The sequence below is a fragment of the Cariama cristata genome, unplaced genomic scaffold, assembly GCF_000690535.1.
Source record: "Cariama cristata isolate BGI_N322 unplaced genomic scaffold, ASM69053v1 scaffold1472, whole genome shotgun sequence".
NCBI lineage: Eukaryota > Metazoa > Chordata > Aves > Cariamiformes > Cariamidae > Cariama > Cariama cristata.
Window position 1 is genome coordinate 6,591 of NW_009604186.1, and position 14,121 is coordinate 20,711.

At 38.9% G+C, this 14,121-nt stretch overlaps 1 protein-coding gene across 1 annotated transcript in view; it reads right to left on the reverse strand.

Moving 5' to 3' along the window:
* Positions 1 to 2,218: 2,218 nt before the first annotated feature.
* Positions 2,219 to 14,121, reverse strand: part of RAD51C (RAD51 paralog C) — a gene marked incomplete at its 5' end in the record, with an annotated part of 17,459 nt that continues 5,556 nt past the window's right edge. The window contains 4 exons of the mRNA XM_009695464.1: positions 2,219 to 2,539; positions 6,209 to 6,269; positions 8,882 to 8,942; positions 12,550 to 12,616. Of these exons, the coding sequence (XP_009693766.1) occupies positions 2,438 to 2,539; positions 6,209 to 6,269; positions 8,882 to 8,942; positions 12,550 to 12,616 (291 nt within the window). The remainder of the gene's footprint in view (positions 2,540 to 6,208; positions 6,270 to 8,881; positions 8,943 to 12,549; positions 12,617 to 14,121) is intronic.

Sequence of the window (14,121 nt, forward strand, 5' to 3'; positions counted from 1 at the left end):
ACAGTAGGTTCCTACACCACAAGTAAATGTCATCCCTGCAAAATGGAATAATTCTAAACTCAGCATGATAGTTAAAGCTCTTGGCTTTCAGAAAACTGGGACTTAAGCAGCAAATCAAACAGCCTATTTTATTTTTGATTCAGTGCCGTGATGTTGGCTAGTTAGAATCTTACTTTTTGTGCAGTCATAAAATTCTTTCATGCCACTCACTGTTGTGCATTGATGCTGTGAAATGCAGGAGAATTCCAGGCACACGGAAGAAAGTATCAACTTGCCATGGAGGATTTATTGGTGAGGCAACGGTCAAATTCTTTCTTTATATGCAATTCTAAGCCTGGAACAGCTTCCTTGTCTCCAGCAGATGAGAATGAAATCTGGTTCATTTAATCTAATTTTGTCTCCGCCAACAGATCCTTTTCTCTAGTTCTGGTCTGCAGAGCTGATTTTTATAATAGCTTCAATATGAAAAAAAAAAAATTTAAAAATCTCAGCATAGAGAGCCTCCAATGTTTCCGCTGGATGTTTTGTAACTCCAACTGTTAACCAGTAACTACACAATTTTTTTTCTTTTGATGATGCCTGGAATACTGGAAGATCTAACATTTACACAGACAAAACGATTTATCTTGGTATAACAGGATCAGTATCTCAGCTGGGGCTTCTGGATGCTACTCTTCTACAAACAAAATAAAAAAAACAGTCAGCTGAAATTAATAGTGTATTGGAGACATGCCCTTACTCTCCTCACACATGGAAGAATGTGTTGAGGATATTAAATCAGAACACAATAAATTGAGAGAAATGGATTTTTCCGTAAATACCAAACACCTTAGATAGCAGCTATCGCTAGTAAGCAGCACTGCTGCTTAAAATATTGCTACAACATTCTTAATGGATGGTTTTCCTTGTGGCTACGTAAGCATGTGTACTGTGCTAGCTCCCCCCGTCTCTTGCACTGCAATACGTAGGAAGCTATTATTCCCAAATGGAGCATTTGCTTGCTGACATCATATGCGGTAGGATCCTTTTGTTTGCCTGTGTCTCCTGCATTGAAATGTTTGTCTGAGTCACAAATCCCACTGCTGTTCTTCCTCTATGTCATGCTTGCTTGAGAGCCTCTCCCTGACTCACAGTTTTTAAATTTTGAGATAGCTCAGTTTGCTGCATGGCAATTGAATACTTTTCCTTTTAATATTTTATTATGTAATTTATACCTAAACACTCTAATGATCCAAAAATCACTGCCACTTTTTTTGCAGCTTTTTGAATAGAGAGGTTTTGCAACTGAGATTCAGCACTGAATTTTGTTTCAAGGCAAAGTCAGTTTAGTGTTACTAAATTAAAAATTAAATACAGTGACTCCCACAACTTGAATTCTCCATTTAGCCTGCTGGCTGAGTTTCCTCAGCTATAACATTATCAAGGACTCTGCCAGAACGGGGTCATATGTGTGCATGTGTACAGACAAACACTTCTCATAATTGAAATAATTACTATTTTGCATTGCAGTACCTTTCTTCTCCACTAATAATCTTACCAATTTGTTTTCTCTTAATAAAAAGAGGACCAAAACCCTGCTGCATTTTCAGTGTACATTCATTCTTTCATTTGTTTAGATTCTGGAGTTGTTAATATATTGCTGGTGTCTAAGAAGCCTGGGTTTCCTCTTTATTAAAGCCACAAACAAAACAGATCCCGATTACAGAACCTCATTCTGAATGCTTTAGTAAACGAAGAACATGGAAGCTAAGGGCGATGCAGCAGTTTGGTTCAAGGTTGAGCGATAGTAAAATATCCTTACTCACTAACATAGGAACAGAAAGTTACCATGCTGGATTAAATCTTTTGTCCTTCACATCTAGTCTTTCATGTCTGTTGGTGCCACTACAAGATAAATGAGAAGTTCAAAACAGTTCTTTGATTGTCCTTGATCAAGGACTTTGTGGCAGGTAAGGGCTGATGCCCCAATCTGGCATAGCGTTTAAGTATGTATTTGGCTTAAAGCACCCATCAGCACCTCCACTGCCTTCCGCCCTGGTCTGAGGCATGTTAGCAGATTGCTGCATGAAGCCTTCTTAAAATTCAGATACACGCAAAACCAGGTGACTGACTGAGACCTGTGTCATTAAATGTACTGTACTAGATGCTTGCATTTCATTGTTTATTTTACACAAAAAAGCAGTTGTATTCTTCATCCCCCTCAAAAGCTGAAGCCTCTTGTTATAGAAAACATAGATTTTTATTATAAAAGTAAAATTATGCCATACACAAAAGAATCTCCTGCCACAAAAATTTGCATATCGCAGTCTTAATGTTAAAATAATGTCGAGAGCAGGAATTTAAGTTAGAGTCTCCCAGGCTACCTTTGGTTGCATGTTCACTATGCAGCTGTTCTCATGTAGCACGCATCTTTTAACATTCAACTTCTGAATTGCTATTACTTTTCCTCTTCTCTCCGTGCCCGTTTGCGAGGGTTCATTTCAGTACCTTCTGCATTTTGAGTGACAGCTGGAGGCTGCACATCTCGGAAGCCATGAGACTGTAAGATATAAGCAAAATCATGTGATAACACTTCTGTGGATATAAAGCATGAGTAACTAGTTCCCAGAAGATCAGAATAAGGTATGTTGCTGTCATTTATTTTAGAAGAGCAGCCACAGAACATTTATAGACCAGGCTAAGCTCAGAACTGCAAGCCTTTCAACACACGTGCCAACTACTTACAGTGTGCCCTCCTTTTATTTTTTAAAGATATTTTATTTTCACCAACCAGACTATCATTTTCATTTTATTACTAATAAACCCTACAGCTATGAAACCCTGATTCTCTGTAAATTAACTTACATTGCCTATTTAAATAAATTAAAAGCCAAATCCTTCAGCCCTTATTCAAGTCCCACAGAAGCAAGGACATGACTGGATTAATTGCCTCTGTCATTTTCAGAAACAAAACTGTGACTTTCTAAAACCTAGGATATTTTTGTTTCATGTATCAATGAACTGAAAACATGAATGAGACATTGTAAGAGAACAGAATATCTGAATCAGTCTCTAGACTGCAAAGACTGTCCCAACATAGTAATTTATGGGACACAATGGGATGAGAACCTTTAACTGCCAAAACCTAAATGTATAAGTGAAAACTAGATGCCATTACTCAGGAGAGAGCTTAAAGTCATCTATTTGGCTTAGTACCATTTGTATTTTCTGTTACTGTAGCTCACAATTTAATGATTTTTAAAGATTTTAAAATATGAAAGATCTGGAAAAATCAGTTAGTTAAACATGTCATCAATGCAGATGGAGACACTGAGATGTGAAGCCTGCAACTGCCTGTCTTCCCATCTCCAGACAAATGCTGTGCAAGGAGTGCTGCTGACAGCTCAATGAAGAGTCACTGCAGTGCAGACTTAGAGAGGAAAGGGGGTTAATCAGAAAAAGAAATTGCTTTGGGGATCCTAAATGCTCAGGCAGAGACAATGTGGGGATGACAGCATTTCAGGAAAGCTGACATGTTAAGTAGGTGCAGTGTGAAAAAGCAGGTAGAATTACTATCAGACGTGACTTTTGTAAAACACCAGTGTGTCCCACACCAAGATCAATCAAAAACAAACCAAACCCCAATCAAAATGTTTTGCTTAAGTCTCCCATCTCTGTATTTCTATTTCTAAATGCCTCACCTCACACAGCCTGCTACGTTTTTAAAGGAACAAACAGCAAGAGGTGCCACAAGGGCAGAATTTGAGCAGTCCCTCTGCTATTATAAGCAACTCAAGTGTTATTCTAAATAGCGTAATGGGGAATCTTCAAGTTTAGTGTTTCACTGCTGCTTGCACCTAATCTCTGCCATTTCCCTTAGGCACAAGGGTGGCTCTATAGCCAAGAATCCACTTAATCCAGCATGCTAGACTCCCAGCGAAAGCATTCCAATGGCTATAAAGGCCAGAACATGATAAAGTAGGCTGCTTAGTATGGATGTTTTCCATTTAGTTAAAGGCATGTACCTTCTGGGCACAGCGCCTCGAAAATACAAGAATTTTGTGTATGTTCACGAAGCTTGTTGGTGGTTTTTAGATCGTGAGAATGTGGCTAATGGAACTAAGAACTACAAAGCTCAGATAGTCTACAGTCATTTTGAATTGCTCTTTAACATCTTTTGGCGTCTAGAGACTGCATCAAGATTGACAAAGGTAGATGGCTTTACTACTTGAGTGGTATTCTCATTGCTAGTCTGGCAGACCCTCCACAGTTCAGGGAAATACTGACAATTCCTACCCAGAATATAGGTCCTGGGTCTCCATCTTTCATGATGAAATAATCAGGTCACATTAACTGGGAAATTTCAGTGAATCAGATGATCTACTTACTCCCTTGTGCATAAATTGATTTACATTTCTATACTCTGCATTTAAGAATGATTCCTTATCAGCCTGTGAAAGAAACTCTTCTTTCACTTGATAGGTGTTCACAGCTTCCACACTTGCTTAGAGTGGTGATCAACTTGCCAGTATGCTGGAAAGGACACAGCTGAGAAAGAACAAGAGCTCAGTCACTAAGTTACACACTTCTCCATCAGCTCACAGGCACTGACCAGCCAGTTTGTCAGTGGTATCAAAGTATCTAATTTGCATAAGTCTAAACATCTTTGAGGATCTAGGCTTGAGAAATTTTTTTTTTTCATTATCTTTTTTTGTATGCTGGTTATACATAGATCTGCTAGATCAGATTTGGAAACACTGAACATGTATTTACATCTTCCAGTGTTAACTACGGAGATGGGAATGAGAAATGATAACAGCAGACTGTTACCATCAGACCTGAATTTCATGAAATAAACAGGGATAATACATTTTTTACTTACAGAAACCATCTGCTGAAGCAGCTCAACAGGATTAAGGGAAAAAACACAGGGATAATCTTAAGTTTTAACTAATCTTTGATTAGGATATGGTCTCAACTGTATTTTGAGATTGTGTGCATTCACACAGAAGAAGAGAGCATAGCTGTTTTATAATGCATATAAAACTGAAAGGAAAAGGCAATTAAACTGTCTAAGATAAAATCCATCTGTTTGTCAGCTGGAGAGAAAGGGCTGCACACTTATATCACATGATCCAAACAACCTTGGGATGTAGTCTCACTTACCCTTCCAGTCTTTACAGAACTGAGAATATATATATTTGCAGTATTTCTTCTGTCCAGGTGAATACATTCAGGAGTAAAAAAAAAAATAAAAAAAAATCTGATTTCTGTTCAATAGCTTGAGGATCTCATCTTATGGCAGCATTAAAAGCTGCAGGAAATGCTATGGCAACGTGTTTCCATGAGGACACATAGCTAATATTTATGGCATGTACCTATGTATCTGACATTTGAAGATGTAAGAGTCGAGTGGTGGGTTTTTTTTAAACCTAAATACAGCTTAGACAGTATGTATTCTCATTAATATGTATCTAAGCACTCCACAAAAGAAAATAATCACAGGATTTAACAAGGGATGAATAAGGACTCCAGCCATAAGCTGGAAGCTCCGCATACGATAGTGAAAGAAGAGAAAAATCTGTATATATTGGCTGGTCAGAGGGTCACCAGCAGAATGGAGTTATGAAAGAGATAAATACAACCTAGGTTATATCAGGCAATGCACTTAAAGCAGAGATGTGGAAATATGTATGGCACAAAGCAGTGGTGAGACCTCTGGAATACCATCTATGACTCTGGTCACCCTTGTCCTAAAGAGATAAACTCAACTGGAACAGATGCAGAGAAGAGACACTAGGGCAACAACAACCTACCTGACAAGGGAGAAAACAGCTTGGCTTGTTCAAGTCTCCCAAAATGAAGGCTCAGAGAGTGCATGATTGTTCGCTGTAATTGCACTTAGGCCAAAAGTTAACATCAAGGGCAGATAAAACACGCAGTACTAGCACAAGAACAGATGGGGACAGGCTGCCTGTAAATTTGATCTGGAAATCAAAATGTTTTAACTCTAAGAGGACTAACATGCTCGGTCATTTTTCTAAAGAGGAAAGGTGCAAAATATTCATAAACCTGGAGACACCCCAGTATTACTGGTTACCTTCAGAAGGCAACTGAAAGGCAACGCTAAGAAAGCAAACATTCTCAGATTTGTCTATGGGTCTGAAATTCCTTTACAGCTAACAATTTGCTCTCATCTCTGTATCTCCATCCCAAAAGAAATACTAACTGTGATGTGATATGGTATGGTTGACTCCTTCTGACTCGGTGATTTGTACAACGTTGCCAACCTAGTTAAACAAAAAAGAGATAATTATGATTACTGAATACAGTAATAAAAGTTCCAAGTAACCAAATGACCAAACCCAAGTGTTCCCACAATGATGGGGTAGGTGACCAGCAGAATTCTTATGTATGTATTTTCATATAGGTCATTTAAACTGTGGATGCTAAATTCCCATCCTTACATGACCTGTCAGCTCAAATACAATATAGATGTAGTAAAAAGAGTAAATGATTAATTAGCCTTGTTTCATCACAGTATTTGATCACATTTTTGGAACAATAGTCATTACATATTAATTCCAAATGCCACTTTCTTAAAATGCAAACAAAAAACCAAGGTTTTGAGCACAACTCCTTCCTACTCCATTAAGCAGTCATTTGTTCATTGACCTCTCAAAGTTGGGAGATACCCTCAAGAATTCAAATACTTCTAGGGAGTTTTTTTTCCTAGAGATTTCACAAGACTGTCAATATAACCTAGTGGATGGAGAATGAGAATAAGATGTTCTATTTCTAAGCCTGACCTTGCCACTGACATACAGCATAACCTTGAGAAAATAGTTTCCCTTGTATTTCTCCTCTAACACTTCCTTGATTTTGTGCATTTAGACTCTAAGCAATATATTTTGATTTGTGCTTATACAGCACCTAGCCCAATAAATGCTTGCATAATATAGATAGAAGATTGCAAAGGAGCTCAAAAGCAAGGGATTTTTCAACCAATCCTAAGACTGCTAGTCTGCACCATGCCCACCTCCCCAAAACTTACACTTATGTAATGCCAATATATAGGAAAGTGTTCTGCTCTCTGTATCAAGACACCCTGCCAAAGATCCCGTTAATTATTTTTGGTTCTTTTATTTCCTCCCTGAGGTGCCATTCTATTAGAGAGCACGTAATTACAGCCTGAGGAACACTGCCACTTCATATTAGCTACACAGGGAATTCCTCAGAACATTTAAGTGGTGGGTTATACTTTACAAAATAGCCTAAATCTGAAGTTGCAGAAGCCATGCTTTTACAAGCACTCAGCTGGAGCGCTGCTGCATGCCTCTGACTCAACAGGATCTTTCCTCACAGCAATGAGAACCCTTATAATTAAGCTCTGACATTTTCAGTAGTAGAGAGAAAGAGAGAGACAGGTATCATATTTGGCCAAAGCACAATTTAAAAAGAAAAAAAAAAGCTCATGGATTCTCAAATGGTCATCTTTGTGCCTCAATAACCTCATATAAAAACAAGAACAACAAAACCACAATGGATCATCAGGTATAGGTAGTTTGTGTAAAAATGCAACAGAATCTAGCTATTTCTGCTTTTTACAGATAGGCAGTTGTAGTCAGAATTGCTATGCTTCTTCAGGCCCTGCTCCATATTAGCTGCATATTTAGAACAGTAAATAAAGCATGTTTGTCTATCTTTGGCTTGCTTTCTGGGACCTGTATCTACAGCCTTCCTAGCTGTATTGCAGAAGGAAAAAGCTCTTTACTTTTGATATATAAAATTAACTTTTGTTCACTCTGCAATCATTATGTTGATGCAACTTCTGTCTTATAAAGGCTGTTAACTAATCAGTGATGTTAATTTAATTCGAAATTAAACAGCCTGCTGTAATCATTCTGCATTGCCTTCAAATTTAGAATTTAAAAAACAAAACTCCACAAGAAAGTGTCACTGCATATCTCTTTCAAGTTTAACAAGCAAAACTATGCACAACAACATTCCAGTAGCGTTTTTGTTCGTTGTTTGCAGAAGATCAGGGAATTGAAGGAAGGCTTCTTAATCTCAGGTTGCTGCACTGTGATACTACATACAAGACAAATTTAACTGACCAGGAAATAGAAGTGAGCTTGCAATATAATGAAGGGGGAAAAAGAACAAAGAAACAGAAAAGACCTCATTGCAACAGACAGAACTTCATACTGTTTTTAGAAGGGTCATCCTCATTCCTTTGGGTTTCTAAAATCATTCCCCGTAAGTCAGCTCTGCATTGGGAGTAAATGCAGCTCTCTTTCTACCGCTCTACAAGTCACTGTAACTTGGTATCTGCATAGCTGTCCAGTTTTGCAGAACCATCCTGCAGCATTCAAAAGCAGAAAGGTTCAATGGCTGCCGCTGAGGCTCAAGGGTCAGTAGGCTCACAGTCTGTCCTCCTGAGAATCACTATCTAGCTGGAAAGCCTTCTTTGGCATCTTTGGTGGTGTACTGACTGCAGCCTAAAACACAGAAGCAAAGAAATTCTACTCCCTGCTTACAAAATATAGATAGTAAAAAAAGAAAAAATTTCTACATAGCCATCAGAGCTAATTTTTTGTGTCTGAGCAACTGCCATTAGGATGTTCTATTTTGATGAGACACACTATCTTGCCAGAAAGAAAGTATAGCACTGCAGCAAGCTGACCATGGTGAGAAGGAGGAGCATGACAGTTCACCCCACACTGTCTTAGGCTGAAGTAGAAAGCTCTTCTTGAGCCTCAGTAGCCTGGGACACGACAGACCAAGGCCAGACATCAAATTCAAATCCCTGCTTGGCCATTAAGGCCAGTCTGAAAACGATTCTCAAATGCCACACTTGTCAGTAGTATTACGTACCTTACTGGCTTACGTTTTCACTTACCTCCGACTGTTGTCCCAGTGAAAGATTAAACGGACAGTAGCAGCATGTCCCCAGCTTTCTCCTGAGTGACAGAAAATGACAGGCCATTTTATTTATCTCCTATAACAGCAGCAGCATCAGAAAACTAAACTGAAATTAGACAGGTCTTCCAAAAAACCCCATAATTAAAACATATATACCTTTCCTGCAGTAATAAATTACATCTTTTTCATACGTGCAAGAATTTCACAACTAGTTTATCAAATATACTGAAACAAGGAATAACCTCTCTACTCACAGCGTGTTTTATGGAAAGTTTGAAGCAATACTTCCATGTTTGTAGAAAGGTAACAAAGGACAGGTAGTAGTCAAATCTTGAAAACAGAGGCAGCATGAAGAAAAGATTTTTCTAATTACTACTGAAGAAGTCTAGTGAGTATGTCTAAATCCTACTTCAAAATTGCAATATACTGTCTCTCAGGCATAATTATGAGCAAACATCATTCCCTTTGGGATACAAGCTTTGGGAGAAAGTCAGTGATTATTAAAGTATTAAGAGCCCCTGAAGCAGTCTTCTGCTTCCAAGAGCAAAATGCAAAAGAATACAACCAAAAGCAAAGGGTGGAGGGGCGTGGTGGAAAGAGAGAAGGAAGTTTGGATTGTTATCCTATTTCAGGGGAAATAGTCCTACTGTTTCCGTTCATGCCTGACCACAAGCTCAGCCAATTTATAGACAGTTTTATTGGGTGTTTTCCTCTGTTTATCTCAGGAGACAGTCAGCAGTCCAAAGATGGATTGCATTTTAAATCAGTCATTTTAGTTCAGTGCTGCAAGCCTCTCCTATTCACCTGCACGCAGCCCTGTAACTTCTGAATCACTTGTTGGTCTCCATCATGTCACCAGCCCGACATTCCCTGTGTGCTCTGGTATTCATTAGAGCACGGAGAAGGGAAAAAAAAAAAAAAAAAAAAAAGATTCAACTGTAATGAAGACCTAGACCCTCTAGGCATCTTGCCAGTCCTTGCTCCACTACATCTAAGTTGAGATTAAAGATTTTGGCTATCAGATACAGTTCCGAGTCAGAGATCAAAACACATTTGACAATGGGTACAAATTCCACACCAGCATGTTTCCAACTGTATCGAATCTGAGAGAAAAATGCTACTGTAAAATGAGATATTTCTGAGTTAAACCAGCTGTAGATTAATATTTGACCTCCTTTCTAAATATATCCAGTAGAAATGTCTAGGAACACCCAGCTTAGCTATCACTAGTGGGAAAGAAAGCTGTCCCTTTCAAAAAGCTCTTGACTTAATACCTTGCAGCATCTGTGCCTTTTTTTTTTCCCCCATAATTAAGAACTTCCCTTCTGCTAGTAAGCTGAATAAGAATTTAGAGATTAATGCTCTTGTGAAATCTTAGAAAAGGCCGTTTCTAAGGCTTACCATCAATGGGGGGGTGGGGGTGGTGGAAATTAGGGGAGGCAATAGGATTGATTTTACTTAGGGTTTTGCTGCTGACCCCTCCCTCAGTAGTTCCTTTGGCTACAACCAACCCTGGGGGAGTAGGAGATTCTTTAGCCTTTACAATGAAACTGTTGAAATAGCAGCCCTTCAGATTGGGTCATAAAAAAGATCACCTTGTCATTCACCAGCTCAATACTTACACCGAGTCTATGGAATAAATTCACATCAAAATCAAAACAGCTTTGTACCACTCTGAAATGCTCAACTTTAGATATTGCTGTTTAGGATGAGGGGAGTATCTCTTAGGTTAAATATTTCACCAACTGGTACAAAGATTCATTTTCGCCAGAGTACACACTCACTACTCAGTTTAACAATACCATGTGCTTTACACACACATTCTGGTGAGAGTCACAAACAGTTTACCATCAATATGAGGTTATGTCAAATTAAATGTTCATAAAGAAAATATGCACAATACAATACATGATATCTTTGAATTATAACCTACTGTCAATGTCTTCACGTTCCATACTGACCCTATGACTCAATAAACTCAATAGCTCTCAAACAATGCTGGCTATTGATAAAAAGACAGAATCCATTAGCTTTAATTGAGTTTGTAGACAGAAAGGCTGCCAAAAAGAATACACCAGAGAACAAGAGCAAAAAATGACAAAAACGGTCAGATACTGGAAGCTGGGTCTTTATCTGCATGCACAGCTCAAAATTCCACATTTTTCACATTCTCGAAGGAGACGGTCTGTATCTGTTCATTTTATCTTACATCTGTGCCAAATGGTCCAACGCCTGTACAGACACTGAGAACATCTTTGCCTTTGTACTGTCCCCTTCTTCTCCCTCCCCTCTGGAACAAGGGAATCATTACTTAGTTCACAGAAACTGAAGCTGTGGACAGAGAATTTGTGCCCTTTAAGTGCATCATAAAATAATACAAAGTTACAACCTGAAGTTGTACATCCAGCCTTTACTTAATTGGTCAAAACCTCTGCTTCAGAAGAAGTGTTCTATTTTCCCCCTGTGACCACAGCAGAAGAGCCTAGATGAGGTACTCTGCTCATTACAGGGCAAAATTGAACAGCCTGTAAAAAAACACTTAAACTCACTATGGGCAGGCTGTAGTTGAGGATCCCACATAGAACTTCTCTCTGCACCATAACTGTAGAGAGCAACGGGTAGAGAGTTCCAGCTATGCAGCAAATATGAAATGACTTTGCAATTAATTAATGGAACATGTTCAAGTCTAATATCAAAATAAACAATTTAAACTGTTTTGGAGAGGCAGTGAATGATTCCCAGGGAATTTAGGAAATTGCAGCATAGTTTGAGGTGTGCAACCATTAAGCTGTGTTCTTCTGTTAGTGCTTCAACCTGTTCATCACCACGTTCCTGCTAGAGGTTTACTGCTCCCCAGTCCATCCTGACATTTTCTCTATGATCATTCACCAGCCAATTTCAGTCTAAATTACTTGATTTATCAGAGGTTTACTTATTCTTTAAGTAGCTCAAGCTTACCTGGCCCACTTTTGGCAGAAACGGATTGGGAGACAATCACATAAACAGCTCAGCCAGCACATAGGATGCGGCAGTGACCTCCAGCAGGGGTAGTGGCCTCCTTAGCTGAGACAGCTGCAGCTGGAATAGAGGTAACTCCACAGCCTAAGATCCTCAGGGGAAGGCTGCAATACATTAGCTGCATGTCTAAAAACCTTGTTACTCAGAGAGTTCTTAGTACCTAATGCTTCCCCATAAAGGGTGATTCAGTCATCTTAAGGAATACTGATAGATCTAGCATAAAGTTTAGTATTAAAAATTTTAGTTTAAAAAGGAAAAAAAAATAAATCCAACAACACTCTCAATCTGTGAGTTTCTGCAATCTGAAAATGTCATGATTTTAAAAAATATTTGTAATCTCTTTTCAAAAAAAAAATCTAACCAGAATTCTAATCTGCACACCATGTTTGAGTTTAAAATAAAATTTGATAGTTGCCAATTATAATCACAAGGCTGACATAGATAAGCAGTACTGTAGAGTTCCACAACGCTAGCAGCTCCAGATGAGTCTAATATTTTCACTATGGATTCAGCTACACTGCAGAAATTCAGCAAACAATTTCATTTTCTTTGTACACGATGCCAAAAGAAAGGAAGTCATATATTTGAAGATTAACTCAGTTTTCAACTCACAAGCTAAACACCTACCTAAAGCAGGTACCAATATGGACTGGCTTTGTCCAACCCTTGTTGTCATTTGGTTTGTCAGAACTACCTAAAAGAGGAAACAGAAGCAAACAAATGAGAAAATCTCCAGAAAAGCAGCATACTTGGGGGTGGGGGCGGGGTGGGGAGAGGGATTTTTCAGAAAGCTTTTATCAATAAAGTAGTTACTCAGGCAAAACTCTTGCCAACTATAATGAAGCTTCTGTGTTAACAAGAAGAAACTGTAAAGGTGCCTCCTCTTTTTTCAATAGCCAAAATAAAGTAAGAGAACCCTGCAAAATGTATTTTCAGTTTGCATGGAAGGTAGATTTCTTTCATTCAAGACTTTAAAGAAACCTAAATTTCTCCCTTCCCAAGGGATGCAAGCTCTACACAACTTGTATATTCCACTGTATTTGTACAAGATACTGTTTGGATCTGTATTTAGATGCAGATGACTTGCACTAGCCCTCTATAAAGAGATAGCTTTCAGTCACTGGCATAAATGAACTTGGTGGTGCTGCTTAAAACATGCATAAGCCTAGTGATTAACAGAATTTCTGCACCTTGTAGTCTAAAAATGTGTAAGTGGGTACAACACAAAGCAGAATGAAAGTGAACAGACAGAGCGGGGGAGTGTTTTCGCAGCACAAATCACTTGTAGGAGGTTCACAGACAGTCTAGGTTAGATCCCTGGTAGAAGTGGGGGTGGGTGAGACAGAAAAGAGCCAGGAATATTAATTGCAAAGTTCATTAAAAATGAAAAATAAAAAATTGTACCTATCGTGAACCCTGGGGGTTTTCATTGTTCGACATGCTTGTATGATTCTTCCTTGAACAGTTAGAAAAGTGTGCTAGAGCAGCAATTCCACTGAGCACACAGGGCACACCCCAAAACATTTACATACCTGAAAGCCCCAAGACATATATTGCATACTTTAGAGAAGTAACTCATCATATATGGACGATAACAGCCCCAAACAGGCTCCCTATCTCACTGCTGGAGAAGGGCTGGTCTGGGCATCCTAGCACAACCCACCAAGTTCAGCTTTAGAAACTAAAGGAACTTACTTCCTACCGTATTAGAGCATTTAGACTGCCTAGCTTCATTGCCCAACAAGCAATCTCTGGCACGCAACCTGAATTTAGACTGCTTGCGAGCTACATGGAACTAACTCCAAAGCTAACAAGAGCATCACACTGAGCTAAATAATTTCTGAAGCTCTGTGACTGATCACTTCTTTAGCAAGTGTTTATTTAGCAAGCATTTGTACTAAACTGCTCACTCACTTGTTCAATAGAAATCAGTTATGTATGTTTCCCTTGACCAAAGGAAAAAGAAAACAACAAAAAAACCACCCTACAATGACAACTGCTCCTGTTCAAGGTCACCAATTTATGAGTGAAAGCACTCAGTAAACTGGAGGCTGTGCAAATCAAGCAGCCACATAACATTCATCTCCCTTGGTACCCACAGCAGCAGGAAGAAGCTTCATAATTCACGTCAGGGCGACAGAGAGGGTACACTTTCAGCAGCAAGCCCAATCGCCTAACCCAGGCGGAACACAGAGTTGT